Source organism: Lactuca saligna, chromosome 4 (genome assembly GCF_052625555.1).
Source record: "Lactuca saligna cultivar CGN05327 chromosome 4, ASM5262555v1, whole genome shotgun sequence".
NCBI lineage: Eukaryota > Viridiplantae > Streptophyta > Magnoliopsida > Asterales > Asteraceae > Lactuca > Lactuca saligna.
This window is the reverse complement of record NC_136420.1, coordinates 190,009,045-190,029,911: the sequence shown is the minus strand read 5'-3', so window position 1 is coordinate 190,029,911 and position 20,867 is coordinate 190,009,045. Positions and strand designations below refer to the sequence as shown.

General features: G+C 28.8%; 1 protein-coding gene and 1 non-coding gene across 2 annotated transcripts; both read left to right on the top strand.

The window, feature by feature from the left end:
- Window positions 1-1,136: 1,136 nt before the first annotated feature.
- Window positions 1,137-1,243, top strand: LOC145044420 (small nucleolar RNA R71). Its single transcript, XR_013681373.1, has one exon. It is a non-coding gene; the product is annotated as a small nucleolar RNA R71 (small nucleolar RNA).
- Window positions 1,244-19,032: 17,789 nt separating this feature from the next.
- Window positions 19,033-20,311, top strand: LOC145040397 (uncharacterized). Its single transcript, XM_078988332.1, has 2 exons — window positions 19,033-19,291; window positions 19,368-20,311. The coding sequence occupies exons 1-2, from the start codon at window positions 19,033-19,035 to the stop codon at window positions 20,309-20,311; spliced, it is 1,203 nt and encodes a 400-aa protein (XP_078844458.1).
- Window positions 20,312-20,867: the final 556 nt, after the last annotated feature.

The window sequence follows — 20,867 nt, the reverse complement described above, 5'->3', positions numbered from 1 at the left end:
CTTCACCTCTTCCATCTTCTTTCTATTGGTTAAAATCTCCTTGAGGAATTTTGCATATTTTGGCAGTTGTGCAACCACCTCTATGAATGGCATATTAATCTGGTGGGCCTTTATGTGTTCCAGAAACTTCTGGTAGTTAAATTCATTCTTTTCCTGTCTAGCTCAGGAAATGGAAGTGGAGGCTGATATGGCTTTACACGAGGCTAACTTTTCTGTTCAGGTGGGGGACTCGGCGAGTCGAGTCGTGAAATTGTGATTCTTCAAGTTCTGCTTATTCCTATTGCACCACCTTGGGGTCTTCTTGTTGAATAGGGGACATGGGAGTTCTAATCTTCCTACTCCTAGTTGTTACGATATTTATATGCGCACCTTTTGCGTTACTTTTGGTATTACTAGGAAGTCCACCCGGTCTTCTCTCATTTACTTGTTAAGCAAGCTGGCCTAGCTGCTTCTCTATGTTAAGGATAGATACTTGCTGATTTCTAAGCAGGGCTTGTTAATCCTTCGTCATAAGTTGGTGTTCTCTCAACATATTTTGTTGATCTTTGAGTGTAGCATCGGTATCATTATGTCTTTTCTCGGATGCAACCACGAATCTTGTAAGCATTTCTTCCAAATCTGATTTCTTTTCATGTATCGGTTCCTTCTTTTGATAAAAGCCTCTATCTTTTTTATTGTATTTCTCCTCCATTGTCTTTTTATATTCATCATATGGTAGCCATTCTTTCTTGGGTTTTCGCCAGTTATCATCATACATGTCTTCACTTGAATAGCACACATGTACCTTCCGGTTCCCATTCTCATCAAGGTCACAATCTTTTGTAAGGTGGGGCCCTCTACAGTTTTCACATCCCACCCTTATAGCATGGATGGATTGGTCCATCTTAGTCATTCGTCGGTCCATGCTTTCCAACTTTGCCATCATCGCTGCCATGTCATCGGTAATGGAGTTCACCGCCCCTCGAGTCAATTCATTCCTTGGGTTGTGGTATTCCCTAGAAGGCTTAGATAATTCTTTAATTGGTTCTTTGATCACCAGGGGTGGTTTCTTTGTGAGAGGTCCTTGTGAATCAAGGAGTTGCCTTGTGGTCACATTCACTCCATCATAGAAAATGGAGACTTCTTGTTGGCTATTAAGATCATGATGTGGGAAATTTCTTAGTAGACCTTTGTATCTCTCCCACGCCTCATATAAGGATTCTCCAGCTTCTTTCTCAAAGTTGGCAATGACTTTTTTGAATTTGGCTATCTTCGAGGGATGACAAAACTGATCAATGAATTCTTCCTTCATTTTAGCCCATGTAGTGATGGATCCTGGTGGTAGTGATTTGAGCCAATCCTTTGCAGCACCCTTGAACGTGACTGGAAGCATACGAAGCAGCACGGTTTCGCGAGGTACATTTGGAACATTAAAATAATCAGCTACGTCGTTGACCTCATCCAAATGCTTGTAGGTGTCTTCGTGATTTTTTCCGTAGAAAGGGATTTCCTTAAGTTGAGAAAGTATGTGGCCCTTTGGTTCGAAAGTGGCTGTAGCGGGAATGATGGGTTGCACAAGTCCCGGGTCGGTATCGTCACGTATCCTCTTCTTCCATTCTCCCATGGGAACTTCATCGATGTTAGCCATGGGGTTAACTAGTTCGTCTTCAAACTCGCTTTCTTCTTCGGATTTGGAGTCGTAATTGTACTCAATCTCGGCTTCTTTTGTATTATCTTCAAAATTTTCTAATTTACTTCCTTCGCTTTGTTGACTGCTGGCCTCACTTGCTTTCTTGTCCTTTTTCTTCCCAAAAACTGATTTAAGGTCTTTGAATGGTGATTTCTTTGGTGGGTGATTGTCTTCAATTACTTTATCTTTATTCTTTCTAAGTGCGGATTTCGGGTCTTCAAATGGAGGGACCAAAGGTGTGTTGGATCCTCGGGTCATGTAAACCTGAAATCAAAACAAGAAACACACGTAAAAAGAAAAAATTGAAATAAAACAAAAAAACTGAAAATCAGCGATGGACTCGCCGAGTAGCTGCGACTGGACTCGGCGAGTTCAAGGCAAAAACAGAAGGAAATTGAATGAAATTTCTAAAAATAGAAAACTAATAATACTTAGCCTAATAACAAAATTACTTAAGAAGTAACTTTGTTCAAGAAGAGTCTCACACAAAGGGTTGATAAAACTAGAAATTAGTATTAATTTTTGAACCGTCCCCCGACAACGACGCCAAAAACTTGATGTGTGTGAACTCAACTAGTTTTATTCCTAATTTTAAATATAAATCTAACACACAAAAGGCAGTGTACCTGTCAATTGGTGGTATAATAATTAGGTAAGCAGTGTATCGAACAAAGGAAACGGTAAATTAAACTAAATACTAGAATTATCTAAAAAGAACAAATAATAAAAGGAAGGGTTTTCTCTAGTTTTGCAAGACTAGAAACTTAACTAAAACTTAATTAATCAACCAATAGCTGAAAACATGTAAATGAAACTAATTTCAATGATCAAAAGGGATTCTGTTTAGGTTCGATTCATTTACTCCTATGATTAATATTTATGATAATGTAATAGATTAATTGTTTTTGGTTACCGACTATGGTGATTAGATTCACATTCATTATTACCAATCCTTAAAAAATAGATTAATTTAAGCAGTGATCAAGTGATTAAACTAATAAATTCCCTAGTTCAATTATTCGGGTCAAATAAGACTTGTAATTAGCTAATTAAATTGGTGATTCAATTAACCTCTTGTTGATGGTGTATCATACAAGCTCAGACATTAATTTACCCATTCTCTAGTTAATCCTAGTTTCATAGTCATTATTCCTAGGCATATAGCAATGTGTTCACATAAATTATATGAGATAAATAGTCAAGAGATGTTCATGCAGCTTAATTACTTAGCAATTAACAGGAAATAGTTATGGTTAATGAATAAGAGTCTTTAACAAGCTTAATTTAACAAAATCACCAAATAACAATTAATCAAAAGAGTAAATTAGTCCATATGAGCAAATTGATCTTCCCTAAATAGAAACTAACGAATTTAGTTCATGATTTTAGTATATGAAAACCTAAAAACGAATTTAAACAAACCTAACATAGTTCTATTCAAAAGTAAAGTGGAAAATTAAACCTAAATTGCATTAATCTTCTAAGAATGAAGGATTAGGGTTCTTCAAAGTTTTCCAGAGTTGCAGAGACTTCCTTGATCGCCAAGTATTTCCACCAAAGTTCCAGAGAAGGCTCCAATTCGGGTTTGTTGGTTCTATTTATAGATTTCTCAAAACAGGGGCTACTCGTCGAGTAGCCAACCAACTTGTTGAGTCCCCTTGAAGAATCCGTGTACGATAAGGACTTCACGTATTGCTTCGCAAACCTTCGTGTGTACTCGTCGAGTAGAAGTCCCTACTCGCCGAGTAGCTTCAGAATTAAGCATTTTTCTTCTTTCTTCCGTTCCCGAGCTTCCAATCGTACCTCCTGCTTCCTTTTGCTCCTAAGCTTCTCTTTCGGACAGAAAATATAATTTAAACACTATTAAGTACCTTTTGTCCATAACATGCAAATATTTAACTAATAAATAAGAAAATCTACACTAAATATGTAGCTAAATATGCCCATATCAGTAAAACTATATTTTAGTAATGATAGTTACACTTGGGAAAATACTCACTTTTACAAAGAAACAAACATTCAGAACAATTGAGTCTTGGTAGAAGGCTTCATTCTAGTAGAAAATTTAGTATTTTCTAATAGATTCAATAAATTACTACAAACATTTACAAAAACTTTCATTATAAACATTTACATATATTTACAACATTTACAAACACTTTTCTTCAAACTTATACAACATTTGACACTAAATGATTATGAACTCACCGACTTAAATGCTTATCCTCTCTTTCAAAATAACTTGTATTCTCAGGTCATTAGTAGACAGGTACCGATGACATGTTTTGAGAAGACGAAGCACTTCCAGACTCGTCTTTATTTTGATCATTCTTTTTGGTGTCTTATTATTATTACACATAACACACTTGTATTGAATTATACTATTAATGCAATAGATGATGTTGTTGCTTGTTTACTATTATGCATTATTGTGATACTATAAAAATGGGGAAAATGACTCTTGAGGGTAATTAGCTTTTGCGTTTATACTCATTTGGTCATTTTTTTTTGTATTCAATATACCATCGAACTTGTTGTTGGTGTTTACCATAGCCCTTTTGACCGGCTTTTGACCTGTGATAGCCGGTCAAAGGGTTATGGTGAACACAAACAACAAGTTCGATGGTATATTGAGTACAAAAAAGGAAAGGGACCAAATGAGAACAAACTCAACAGTTGGTTACCCTCCTGATTCATTTTCCTTTTACTCATTTACAACAAATCTCACATCATCTCATACTGATATTAATGACTTTATGAGATTCATTCTTGCTTCTCTTCAAAACATAACCTACGAAAGGATATTATTCATACATGTATAACTTTGTAATTCACTTGAATATTTATTAGGGGAATCTTGACTAAGCAGGCGCATTTCATGACTACATTTACATTTCCAATCAAATGATTTATTGTATCATGGATTCTAGACAAGTCTACAAACGAGTGGAATCACAAGTGCTGTGATTTTTGAGTTTACTTAGCTTTAAGATCGAACTCATGGGATAAGATACAACATCAATATGTACAATATCATGCTGCTTTTGTAGACACATCACCATAATATTGTAAATATTGATGTTGTATCTTATCCCATGAGTTCGATCTTAAAGCTAAGTAAACTCAAAAATCATAACACTTGTGATTCCACTCGTTTGTAGACTTGTCTAGAATCCATGATACGATAAATCATTTGATTGGAAATGTAAATGTAGTCATGAAATGCGTCTGCTTAGTCAAGATTCCCCTAATAATATTCAAGTGCATTACAAAGTTGTACATGTATGAATAATGTCCTTTCGTAGGTTATGTTTTGAAGAGAAGCAAGAATGAATCTCATAAAGTCATTAATAACAGTATGAGATGATGTAGGATTTGTTGTAAACGAGTAAAGGGAAAATGAATCAGGAGGGTAACCAACTGTTGCGTTTGTTCTCATTTGGTCCCTTTCCTTTTTTTTGTACTCAATATACCATCGAACTTGTTGTTTGTGTTCACCATAACCCTTTGACCGGCTATCACAGGTCAAAAGTCGGTCAAAAGGGCTATGGTAAACACCAACAACAAGTTCGATGGTATATTGAATACAAAAAAAGGGACCAAATGAGTACAAACGCAAAAGTTAATTACCCTCAAGAGTCATTTTCCCTATAAAAATGATGTCCTCCGCCCCCGAATGTTTCCGCCAATTTGGTTTGCGGGTGTGACAATTTTTGATTCGGTCTAAAATATAATCCACGTTGATTCAATCATAAAGTCTTTGATTCAGTCTAAAATATAATCCATATTGATTCAATCAGATATTTACTCAATCAGTAAGATATGATTTGGTCCTAGACAATCAAACAACCCTTAGTTTTGCACCCTATAGATGGGCATATTATTTACATAGATGTTTTGCACCCTATGGATGGACATATTATTTACATAGATGTTTGAATTATTTAAAGAATATATATTACTTAAGTTATTATATTGTCAGGGTTCTTTTATACATTGTATATTTTTTCAAATCTACCATCAAGTGATGTAGCATTTTTCAATGTTGGTTATATTTTCAGTTACACTCATGTTACCTAGTATTTTTTGGAGGATTTATGGCAAAAGCTTATGCGTCGGCCAATACGGACTCTTACGTAAGAGTGTACTGAGTATATAATATGTTTTCATTTCCATTACATGAAGAAAACTGAAAAAACATTTTCTTCTTATAAAAGCTTACGACTTTATAGAGCAATGGTTTTACAATCTTGATCTATTCTCTCAACATCACAAAATGATGTTGGAAGACAAAGAAACCATCGCTATCAAAGGTGCTAGTGACCAAAATACTTATATGGTGTATTTTGTTTGCAAGTATTTCCAAATGAGAAAGATTATAATGGTTTTTTCAAAAGATATGATGAATAACTTCACAATATTGGTATGTTAAGCGTGTCATTTACAGCAAAACAAATGAACTTCTTTACTCGATTGCGCTAAAGGATACCAGTGGGAAGCATGGTCGAATCATCAAGGACACAGCCTAAAAGCCAATGTCTCCTTGTGTACGGTACATACTAGTAAAACGTATAAAATATAAAAAGAAGGTTATTGTTTAAAATTAAAAAAACTAAACCTTAAAGTGAAATATGATGGTAGTCACAAACTTTAAACTTCTAAAGAAAATATTGGATTTTATTGAGAAACATACAAACATTTTCACAGATTCAAAGACAAGATTTCATTACAAAAACATTCTTATGAACTCACAAACTGAAATGTTGATACACTTTCAAGACCACTTGTATCATTAGGGAACCGGTAGACACGTACACTCACAGGTTTTGAGAATACGGAGCTTTTAGAGTCGCATCTTTTATACTTTTGTTATACATTCTGTTGTCATACAAACTATGTATCAAACAGATGTAAATTCCTTATTTATTCAATATAATGGTTGTGTCTACTTTGATTACTATGATGCAATTGTTGTGATATATAACGTCCTCCACCCCCCGAATGTTTCCACCCTCTCGGTTTGGGGGGTGTGACATTCGGGATCGGGATGACGTGTACATCCTATATATATATATATATATATATATATATATATATATATATATATATATATTGGCGCACTTATTTTTACGATTTACGGACGATTCGACAGATTTTTTCTATTTTATTATATTATAATAATCATGAAACATATAATATTCAAATAATTCTTCTTTATTACGTATAATAGGTTACAATTGTTAACCCTAACTATTACTTCGGTTAAGATTATTTATCCTAGATAATTTAAAAAAAATCACTTTTAATGCTTATTATATCTTAATTGACTACCGAGGGTGTTACAATAAGCCATTAAGCACTTAATGAGGATTTAAGGTTTGCGAGGTTACGCCTCGCGTAAGTGGGAGTACACCCCGCATACTCGGTCAGCCACCCTGTAAGCTGGTCAATGCAAGGCTTCGCGTACACTTAGCATACCTCTAGGTTACGCCCCACATACTCACATGAGTCTGCCCTTGTTGAGTTAACTCGATTGGGTTGACTCAGTTAGTTTAGCGGGTTCGACACATTGACTTTGAGTTTGACTATGTTTGACCAAGTTTGACTTTGAGGGCATTTTGGGTATTTCAGGATTTTGATGGAATTGGTCACTTGATGGATGTAGGTATTATGTAGAGAGCTGAGATTCAGAGTCGGGCCTCATCAGTTATGTCCAGTTTACCAGGTGAGTTTTCCTCACTATACTTGCGGGTCGAAGGCACTAAGGCCGGTCTATTGGTTTGTTAACATAATATGCATTAATATGATGAGTATGGAATAGATATGCATGCTAGTTTTTATATGCTAGTCTGGTAGATCTGTAGGACTACATGTGATACTGTCTGATTATATGTATATATTATTATCTGTTATATGTCGACGTATTGTGTGGGTTGGGTTGATGTTATACTGCTCTGTGCGGTAGCCAACAAACCCTGGAGTAATCCAGATATGAGCTGAGGGCTGGGGAGGGCATGCCATACTTATACTGGCAGCTCATGAGCATTCCATATATGAGCTGAGGGTCAGGAAGGGAATTCCAGACTCGTATTGAGAGCTTAGTGGCATTCAATTTGAGGACTGATCCGGTCGAGGAGCAAGCCAGACATAAGATGTGGGCTAAGGGCAAGCCAGACTTATGTTGTGGGCTTAGGGGTAATCCAGTATGTTAGATGTGGACCAATTGCATGATGTTATTGTTTATGTGTTATTTGTTGTGTATTGGTATTTTGGGGGAACTCACTAAGCTTTGGGTTTACAGTTTTGGATTATGTTTCAGGTACCTCAGAGGATCACGGGAATGAGAAGACGTGATCGTGCATCACCTCGTGTTTTTTTTTTTTTTTTGGGAAAACTCTGATATTAAACATGTTTTGAAAACTATTTTGCAAATAATCATGATTTATGGGTTGTTTTAAAAGTTTAAAATTTTCATGAATTCTATGGATGTTACAAATAGGTTGACAAGTGGCATAACATTTATTAGGAGACCTAATAGTGTGACAAATGATAAAAGAACTACTCTTTTATTAGTATAGGGAGATTAGAAATGAGTTTAGGGTATTAAAATTAAATTCGTGATAGTTAATTACTTTGCAATTGACGAGTTATATAAGTTTAAAATCAATATGGTACAATAGTTAAAATTAGATGTTATATTTTGTTAATATATCTTGGTAAATTATGCGTGTAAATATTAATGTTTCCAATAATTAATTATTTACATAATTGGAATTTATCAAATGTTTAAACAGTGATAATCTTAATCTTAATATTATAGATAATTGAATCTCACTAAAAACTATATTTGATAATTCGTTTTGCTATAACTAATTATCTTATTTTAACTGTTTATCTTAAATTATATAAACACCTTTTAATTTAAAACTTTCATAAATTCAAACACTATTTACCATTTTTGTTTTCTGATAACATAAATCCAAACACCATTTGTATCAACAACACCAAACAAATATAAACAATATTTATATAAAGTTGTAATCTTTAAATAAAAAATTAATTTAAAAAAAATAAAACTTAAAATAAACATTCTTAGTATAATAACCGACTTTGAGGTCTCTATACTATTTGAGCAAGTACACATCCAAATTAAAGTTCATTTTCGATATATAAATAATATGATTGAGATAAATGGAAAAAATGTTTTACATTAACTATTTTTAGATTGATTTTCATAAACTATGCTTCTTCGAATTTAACTTGAACGATTAATCAAAATTGTATTCTAGAACATTACAATTTTGATTATATGAAATTGAAAAAAGAGAAACATGAACACAAAACATTAGCAATATTTTATAAACACATTGCATAAATACTTAGGGAAATAAGCCTTTTAAGAAACCAAGATGGATATATAAATAATACGATTGGGGTAAATGGAAAAAAAGTTTTATATTGCCTATTTCTGGGATGATCTTCATAAACTGTGTTTCTTCAAGTTTAGCTTATACGATTAATGAAAATTGTCATCCAAAATATTACAATTATGATTATATGAAATCTATCAAATAAAAAACATGAACAAAAAATATTAGCAACATTTCATAAATACTTAGGGCTAGAAGCATTTTAGGAAATCAAGAACTAAAGAGAAAAATATAGAATAATAGTTTATATAACATGTCTGGTATTAAAGAAATTAATAATAGTTATTAAAACTCATTTCATTATCATCATTATCATTATCATTATCATTATCATTATCATACATACTTATAAAGCTAACATTTTTTCTTGAATCTCATGCATTTGAAACCCCCATTTTTTAACTTTCTCAAACCACAGATATTTGAAACCCCCTTTTTTTTAACTAATGGAACTCAAAAGTTTTCTTAATTATGATTTAACACTCAAAAGTTTTATAACTTATATTATATTTAATTAGCATTTAGTGAAAAGTTTACTATAAAAATGTCAATTTTTTGTGTCTTTTGTGTTATATAAAATCTTACATGTAAGAAGGATGTCATAACATCAATGTTTTGCTTGGAATATCTTTCAACCAAAACAAATGAAGCTTTTGCTTTCTTTCTTTGTATTCAGTTTCTCATTTAATCGTTATATATGATTTGTATGTATTACTCAATCTTAAATGTGAGTCTCCAAACATCAATGTTTTGTTTGAAATATCTTTCTGATTCTTCTTTTTCAAGAAAAATATTTTGATTTCAGGTTAGTGAAGAATTGTCATTAAGTTTCTATGGTTGAATGGTTTTAAATGAAGAAAGGAGATTCAGAAAACGGATATAAGTTTTTTTTTTTTGTTTGAGCAAAGTTGATGAATATTAGTTTTTTCTTTTGATTTAAATGTATGTTTATGTAACATCTTTATTTATATATTCAACCACCCAATGGTCTTATTTATTTGATTGTAGTTTTTCTATTCTGATTATGTTTATTTTATATTATTTTTTTGTTAGGTTATCCTACACAATATATTTAAAAGACAACATAACTTTTAACATTTGATATGTAATTATCATAGACTTATCATGATATGTTCTTCATATGAAAGTAATTTATCCATATATTACTACAACAAGAATTACATATGACATTTACGAATATATATATATATATATATATATATATATATATATATATATATATATATATATATAATGTGATTTGTTTAACATGTATATGCACCTATGTATGTTATAAATTTATAATTAAATATCTTTATGTTTAATAATTGAATGGATAAAATGATGCATCAAAACCAATTATTTAGAAGAATATAATAATAATAATAATAATAATAATAATAATAATAATAATAATAATAATAATAATAATAATAATAATAATAATAATAAATACACATTTCCAAGTAGCGTATTCATTTGAAACTCACACTAAAACTCAAGAGTTTTCTAATTTATGTATATTTATTAGTTACAAATTAATAGTTTTTAACTTATGATTATTAATTAGTAATCACTAATAACTTTTTATTTTCCTTTCTTTTACAAGGTTGTAAAGTTTTGCTCATTAAAAACTATTTGAAAAGATTTGTAATTTAAATATGAAGAGTTAATATACATATTATAATAGATGTTTTAGTGTTTTTATGTGATTAAAAGTTATAGTTTTTATTTTTCATATTTTTTATTATTCATTGTATGTATATATTTTTTAATACAAATGTTATAATAGATGTTTTTCTATTTTTATGTTTTTAAAAGTTGTAGTTCATATTTTTGTTTATACGTTTTGTTACCCGTTATATTATCATTCATTTGATATATAATTTACACAATTTTAAACGGTTTCTAAAATTATCAAATAGTTGCATATATCACAATGACTTAAAAATTAAACTATAATGTTTAATAAACCTAATATGGTAACCATATGTTTGCTTTACTACTAAGATTTTGTTTTAAAGTAGAAATATTAAATAATAGTTTGATAAAAGTTATATATTTTATCAAATAGTTGCATATATCACAATGACTTCAATTTATCACTTTTCCATACACCACATTCATTTAAAACTTTCATCTATTTTTCCTTTCACCACATTCATTTGAAACTTCCATGACTTTTCAAATTCTTTCTAATAATATTTATAATTTGGTTAATTAGGTTAAACAAATATCAAACTTAAATTGTAATCATATATAAACTAAATTTCAATATTAAAATAATGTATTTACTTCTACTAATATAGTTATTTTTTTTAACTTATAAAATATTGAACATAATTTATTAGTTTTAATATATTGTTGGATGTAAACCATTATCATTTAAATATAACATTATAGGGTCAACTTAAATATAAATTTTGGTTCAACTTAAACAAACCAAAGAATATTTTATAAATAGTTAAAAGTGATAAATTGAAGTGTCTTTCTAATAATAATTATAAGTTGGTTAATAAGGTTAAATAAATATCAAACCTAAAGTGTAATCATAAATAAACTAAATTTCAATTTTAAAAAAAGATATTTACTTATACTTATAAAGTTATTCTTTAACTTTAAAATATTATACTTAATTTATTACATTTAATATGATGTTAAATATAAACAATTATCAGTTTAAAGCTACAACTTTTGAACAGTTTGGACAAAATACTTAAATTTTAAACATAAATATAACATTACCATGTCAACTTAAATATAAATGTCAGTTCCACTTAAAAAACTAAAGAATATTTGGTAAATAGTTAAAAGTGACAAATTATAGTGATAAATGCAAAAACTAAATGGTAATCTCAATTTAACTAAAATATTTTCTAATGATATTTTTATAATCGTTAAAAGTTTTCAAATAAGTAGTTTAAAATAAGTTACAATAAAAATAGTTAAAAATAACTCTATATAAATGATTATATTGTTACCTATAAAATGAAAAAATAATGTTTGATGTTTTAAATAATTATAGTGATAGAAATTAAAATATTAAGCAAATAAATTTTAAAAAATTAGTTAACAATAACGAAAACTATAAATAATATTAAACCGTAAATTATATTTAATTTTATTTATGTGTAATTCGCGGGTAGAAATCATTCAGACAGTTGAGATTATAATGTTATAATAGATGAGTATATTATCATATAATTCAAAATAATCAATATATTATATATCAATTTAGTATAGGAATTATTATATCAAATTTAACAAAGCATTATTCTTATATTAAAAAAAAAATTGTAAAAATTTCAACTATATAAGTGTTTCTGCGCATTACAAGGTTAACGTAAATATATATTTTAGTTCCACAAAAAATAAAACTAAAGAATATTTTATAAATAGTTAAAAGTGATAAATTATAGTGATAAATACAAAAGAAAAAAAAATTGTAATCTCAATTTAACTAAAATAGTCATAAATGTATTTTTATAATCGTTAAAAGTTTCAAAATAAGTAGTTTAAAATAACTTATAATAATAATAGTTAAAAATATATCTATATAAATGATTATATTGTTACCTTTAAAATCAATAAATAATGTTTGATGTTTAAAATAATTATAATGATAGAAATTAAAATATTAAACAAATAAATTTAAAAAAATTAATTAACAATAACAACAACTTTAAATAACATTAAACCATATATTATATTTAATTTTATTCATGTGTAACTCGCGGGTAGAAGTCAATCAAACGATTAAGATTATAAAGTTATAATAAATGTATATATTATCATATAATTCAAAATAATTAATATATTATATGAGTTTAGTATAAAAATTATAATATCAAATTTAACAACAACGTTATTGTTATATTTAAAAAAGAAAACATATATTTGTAAATACTTCAACTATATATGTGTTTCTATGCAATGCGCGGGTATTCGCCTAGTGTAACATAAAGACATGCCACATCCTCGTCTCTATTACACTCTAATGACACGTGACAATCTCTAAATGGGTGGTTATTTTTTCCCTTTCAATTTGTAATTTATCAATAAAATTTTCTTTGTTAATAAAAAATAATACGAAAGGTTTTTTTCTATATAAAACAGGTTCAATCCTGAAAATTTTCAGAAAAAATAAAATTAGCCAAAAAGTTATTTATGAACCATGATTTGTTTGACTTAACTTGATTTAAAATAATATGATTTTAATGATATGATCTAAACTATATGTATTATAATTAAATACATATTGTTATGTTTGCCACCATATATCATGAAAATGTATTGTTCTTTCTTTTGAAAAGATATAAATTATAGGTGTAAAAGTGAAGGCAAGTATTCTAATTCTTTCTATATGTATCATGTCAAGGCATATATTCCACAATCAAAGTGATCTTTTTTAAATAGATAAATGTAAAACTAAAAGAGTCTTTAGATATGATTTGTAGATGATTATTGCTCATACGTTTCTACGTGGCATATATTCTATTTTCAGTGAGGTCATCTTATTACCATGACTATATGGCATGTCACATGGTGCTCACATTAACATAGTTTGTCCACATGCATTTTTCTCATAAAATTTTAATTTATAATTGTTTATTAAAATTTCAAATTATTACTATTATTATTATTATTATTATTATTATTATTATTATTATTATTATTAAACTACAAAAAGAAATAAAAATCAAGTCCAAGAAAAGTTTATGTTTTTGTTCTTGATGAATATTCACATCCTCCTTCCACCACTACAATCCAAATCATCCAAATCACCACAACTAATATATATATATATATATATATATATATATATATATATATATATATATATATATATATATATATATATATATATATATATAATCTGTTCAGATTCACAATGTGAATAATAGTAAGGATGATTCACATTATGAATGTTAAAATTCAAATATTTACAGTTCAGATTTACATTGTGAATCTGAACTGATTGGGTTTTTTTTAATATATATATATATATATATATATATATATATATATATATATATATATATATATATATATATATATATATATATATATATATATATATATATAACCCCGATCAGTTCAGATTCACAGTGTGAATCTTAACTGTAAATATTTGAATTTTAACGTTCACAATGTGAATCATAGTTACTATTATTAAATTGTGAATCTGAACAGATTAACCATGTGAATTTATACTGAAATTTTGTTTTTTTTTTCCTTTTTTTTCTATCAATATGAATCCATGTTTAAAGAGTACCAAAAATTATGAATTTTGATATATTTATTAAAAAATTTCGATAAAAAAATAGGTCTTAACTTTTCAAAAAACAAAGAAATGAAATCGTTTTTTTTTTTAAAATCATTTTTATATATCAATATAGATCTTTATGGAAAGAGGACGAAAAATCATGAACAATGGTATATTTGATTTTTTTTTTGATAAAAAACATGGCTTAAAAAAATTAAACGAAAAAAAGAAAGTGAGTTTTGTTATATTATGGTGCATGTGCGTCCATTGTAAAAGTCTACAACTCTTTCTTTTGTCGTTGATCGCTTTAGTTCATTGATTAATAATTGTTCTATATTGAAATTTTCCATATATATATATATATATATATATATATATATATATATATATATATATACACACAGAGATGATGGTTCAATTGAGAAAAAAAAGGTTGAGAATGGAGGAATTTTTTTCTCAGTGACACATTTATTTTGACGCAAAACACTTAGGTGTATCGACATAAATATGTGTTTTCCAACCAAACATGTTTACTTAAACTATGTTAATCATTACCTTAATATACACAAAAACATATTTTTTTTTGTTTTTTATTTTTTATTTTTAGAAAGCCATTTTTATCGAAAAATTATTTAAATATATCAAAATTCATAATTTTTTATTCTGTATAAATAGACATCCATATTGATATAGTTTTAAGATAAAATAAAATATATTTTTAGAGTTTCACCTTTCGTTATTCATAAGTGATTAAAAATCTATCAGATTTTTATTACAGTACATTCGTTATTCACTTATGAATAAAACGTATGCTTAACTTATATATATATATATATATATATATATATATATATATATATATATATATATATATATATATATATATATATATATATATATATATATATTGTTCATATATGAATATGACACGTAATAAAGTCTTCTTACTTAAAATATATTTTTTACATCATTTTTCATCATATTTTCTACTTTAATATGAGTAAAACGTGTATTAGTTGTCATCATATTTTATATTCATATATGAATAAAATATTTATCAGATTTTTGTTACACTTAATTTATTATTAATATATGATTAAGTACTAGTATAAATGATACTTGAACTGTAAAAAAAATAATTATATATTTTTATTCATAAGTGAATAAAAAATGTACTATAGCAAAAACTTGATACATTTTTGTTCAGTTATGAATAACGATAGCTGAAAATATTAAAAAAAATTATTTTATCTTAAAATTATATCAATATGGATGTTTATTTGTAGAGAATAAAAAATCATGAATTTTGGTATATTTAAAATCATTTTTCGATAAAAATAGCTTCTTAAAAATTAAAAAAACGAAAAAACTATGTTTTTGTATATATTAAGGTAATGATTAACATAGCAGAAGGAAACATGTTTTGTTGGAAAACTAATGTGTATTCCTTTCCCATTTCCGATGGTACGACAGAGACTTTTGTGGCAAAAATAAATGAGTGACCGAGAATGATTCCCACATTCTAAACCTTTTTTATTTTCTCAATTGAACTTTTATATATATATATATATATATATATATATATATATATATATATATATATATATATATATATATATATATATATATATATATAGTTTAGCTAGATATTGATCATATTGGTCATGTTACTACCAATAATTTTAGGGGTTGTTATTAATACCCTGATTATATCTTCATATCCTAGTAATCATAACTTTTTAGGTAGTTGACTTTTTCAATTGCAACTTCTTTATACCCTAGTAATCATAACTTTTTAGGTAGTTGACTTTTTCAATAACTTTTTAGGTAGTTGACTTTTTCAATTGCAACTTCTTTATACCCTAGTAATCATAACTTTTTAGGTAGTTGACTTTTTCAATTGCAACTTCTTTAGAATTTCAGAGTCATTAACAAATACATATACACTCTTCATACAAGACAACCCACTGTGTATTTAAACTTTTATTATGGAAGACTGCAACTTCATCTTTGAAAAACGTATTCAATATATTGTAAATTAAAACAATTTATATACTGCAAACCAACAACAACCAACAATTACATAGTAAATTGAAGATCATTTTTCCACTTAATCAAAAAATATTACACGATACATGTATATAAACAAGTGCAATAAAAATGATTAAGTAATAGTCCCAACTAATGAACAAATCTTTTAAAATCTAATAGCCTCCCGGAACCATTATCTTCACTACCACCATTAACCATACTAACGTCGCTGGAGAAGAGGTGAGGAACGTGAAAAAGAAAATAGTGACCGAAAAGAACGAGAAGTCTAAAACATCACCGGAAATCATCGTCTAGAGCGTGATAAATCGCCAGAAATAGTCTGAAACGTCACTAGGACCACCTGAAGTCGACAGAATCGTTGCCTCCCTCTCACCTGGCCGGCGAATCGTCACCTGAACGACCGCCATCACCGTGGGACAAAGAACGAGAGGAAGAGAAGTTAAAGGAAATTCAACGGAAATCACCTGAAGTCATCGAATATCGCTGAAGTCAACGGAATCGTCACGTATCTCTCATCTAGAGGCTGAATTTACCTTGCCATCATCGTCGAAAAAAGAACAAGAGAAGGAGATGCTAAAAAAAAACTTGTCATACATTGTATGATATCGCCGGAAATCGCCAAAAGTCACTTTTTGGCTGCTTCTTTCATCTGGCGGCTGATGTTTTGCTAGGGTTAAAAGATAAAATAAGCAATTTATATCATATAACTTTACGTTTACAACCTATCTTTTTAGAAGTATTTCAATTTGTATCCTTTAAATATATACCTTTTATAATTGGTGTCTATATTTATTTATGCAACTTAATATATAAAACATGAAAATCAAAATAAACATATTGATTTGACATAAACATATCAAAATAAACAACTTATCATTTTTGAAGAGCTTTATACCTTTTATAATTTACCTAACACCAAATTTTATAATAGTTTTTTTTTCATCAAATTTTGTAATAGCTTTTTATAGTTGTTACATATATTTATTTAGTGTAACAAAATACTATCTAATTTTTTATCAAAAAATTATTTAATATAGTTTATGTAAATTTTATAAATTGTACATATTTAATTTTTGTTAATACATCTTTTTTTAATTTTAAAAATATTATATTGCTTGATGCTTTTTTTTAGTATATAGTGATATTCAAGTTATTTGGAATCAACGTATTTGCTTGAGATGAAGATACTTCTACCAAAAATTCGGCATTTTCCACGAAACACGTTACATACTTATACTACATTATAACATTTTATATTTTTCATATAAACCATAACACGTAAAATTCAATTTTAGATGTTCAAGTCTCTTGATGAATTGTTTGAGTGGACACAAAACAAAGCACGCTCTCTAGCATATGTAATTGTCAACAAAAGATCAAAGGCATATGCCAACGACTTGGTGTATAAAGTCGTACTTATGTGTGATCGTGGGGGTGAATATAAAGGTACTAACACGGTTAGAGCATCTCGAACTAAAAAGACTAATTGTAAATTTGAAGTGGAAGGAAAGTATTCAAAAGAACATAATAAATGGACGTTAAGGGTGATATGCAATGATCATAATCACCCACCTACACAATATATGGAGGGTCATCCGTTCGTAAGACAGTGATCTGTAGACAAGACTCGATTGGTGGAAGATCTAACAAGAAAGAACTTGCCGCCACGTGATATTCTATCAACCTTGAAGGGGCAAAACGAAAATAATGTATCGCTATTTCAAATGATATATAACGCACAACAAAAGATTCGTAGGCAAGAGCAAGCAGGCAAAACTCCAATGCAGGTTCTTATGTCCATTTTGCACACCAACAATTATTTATATGAGTTTACTACAAACGATTCAAATGAGTTGGAGAATCTGTTTTCGTTCATCCAACGTCTTGGAAGATATGGTGTGCATTTCCACATGTGTTGATGATAGATGCCACTTTCAAAACAAACAAATATAATAAGCTGCTTGTAGAAATTGTTGGTGTGACCTCAACTCGAAAAACATTCTCTATAGGTTTTGCCTTTATACATAGAGAAAAGGAGGCCAACTGTACTTGGGTGTTAAACTGTGTAAAGTCAATACTCGATAAGTGTATGCACCCAGGTGTAATAATCACAGATAGAGAGTTAGCACTCATCAATGCATGTGAAACAGTGTTTTCGGATGCGACACAACAACTTTGTAGATGGCCTATCGAGCAAAACATTTTAAAGATTTCCAACAAAATTATCATGTTGGATGAAGACCGTGACTCTTTTAGAATACTATGGAATTTACTAGTTGGGTCTCCGACATTGATGACATACATGGAAAACTACCAACAACTTCAATTAAGGTTGATAAACTATCCACGCAAGCTTGTTTATTAACTATATTTCTAAATTATAACTTTCATATTATTGTTTATGTACTTATTTGTTAATTTATTTTACTTCACAGGTGTTATGAGATACATAGATGATACATGGTTAAACAAGTACAGGGAAATGTTTGTATCTGTCTGGGTTGATCAACATCTCAATTTTGGAAACCACACCACCAATAGAGCCGAGAGTCAACATTCAAAGTTAATTTTTTTTGAACTCTGCAAATTCTAATCTCGATAAGTTCGTGCAACGGATGAATCAAGTTGTTCAATCACAACTAACTTCGATCAAAGAAAGCTTTGAAAATAGCTTGACTGTTCGCTACAATCATCACAACTTATCGTGTTTCCAATTGCTGCGGGGCCATGTTTCAGACGAAGATTTAGACATAATATTAGGAGAGGTTCAAAGGTTGGGTGATTTAATGTTAGACTCCTCAAATTGTGGTTGCAAACTACGTAACAGTTGTGGGTTACCATGTGCATGCCTGCTTTCTTTCTACTCGATTTCAGGTTAGTATGTTCAACTACCAACTTACAAATAGACTTTTAAATATTAGATAAATAATTATTTTATATTTCAATACAGGTGAAAGTATACCCTTGGATTCAATAGATTTTTTTTGGAGGAAGCTTGATATTTCAGATACGACATCTATAGTTGACGAATATATTAATTGCGATGATGTAGTGGATAAATATAAAGAAAACTTCAACAAACAATCAAAAGCCGGGAAAATGTTTTATAGGAGAAAGTTAGAAGAGATATATGATCTGCATAAAACTGATGTTGGAGAACCTACGATTCAAAAAAACACACGTGGACGACCAAGTGTGAAGAAACAACAGAAAAAGAAAGTCAATCCTCCAAATCATGTTCCTTGTAGATGCAGCTTCTCAACCACATCGGAGTTTAATGGGATGGATTTGAATAAAGAACCTGAAAGACATAAATTTTCGTGTGGGATTGACTTAAATGATGAACCCCAAAGGCATTATCCATTCCAAATGAATGGTATTCCAGATATATTTCATGATTACATCGACGATATACATGATGTAGAAGGTGATGGAAATTATGGGTTTCGAGCGGTAGTTGTTTGTTTGGGGTATAATGAAGACCAATGGCTTTATATTCGAAAACAATTGCTTAAAGAGTTAGAGAGTCAATATTACGCATACCATAGAGTTTTTACTAACGGGTTCAATGAGGTATACCGGTCATTATGTTGGTTTCAGTCACCTGCACCTTTCCGGCGACATTGGTTGCATATGCCTTTGACTGGTTACTTGATTGCCAACAAGTTTGGTGTAATCGTTCATTGTTTAAGCCACAAAAAATCTACGACATGCTTCCCTCTTTGGAGATGTCTCGAAGAGTTTCAACCCCATCAAGCCATTACGTTGGTACTTGTAAACGATATTCATTATATGTCTATGTTTTTGAAAGGAAATTACCCAATACCTCCTACCACAACATATTGGAATGCCCATAGAAGTCTGTCTGCATCTACATGGCAAACTATGTATTGACAGTGTTTTGATTTATACAATCAACTTAGGTCTTGTACTTCTGAAACACATTGGATACATATTAAAAACTAAGTGAGAATGTATTTGAACCTTTTTTACTATTTTTTGCATAAAATATTATTTTATATTTGAACTTTTTTATTATTTGTTGCGTTAAAATATTATTTTATTATTGTTGTGTCGTGTTTTAACTTTTTTTTTTTAAAAAAAATTGAATAAAAATATTTACATATATTTTATAAAAATAGTATTATAAATAATCTATTTAATAAATGAAATAAATAATATTTTAGTAAAATAATATTACATCGACGATAACATATTTTATAGTAAGCTCATACAAATAAGTTGTATATATTATTATGTATATATTTTGTAAGCTTAATAAAAATAAGAGTGCTAGAATTGAAATAAAAATAATATCTTAAAAAAACTATTAATAATAATAATTATGTAATCATAATTTAATTAGTAATGATTAGTAAAGAAAAGTAAAATAATTAGTAAAAACAATGATTAAAAAATGATTAGAGGGCAGAGATAAGTGATAAAGGGG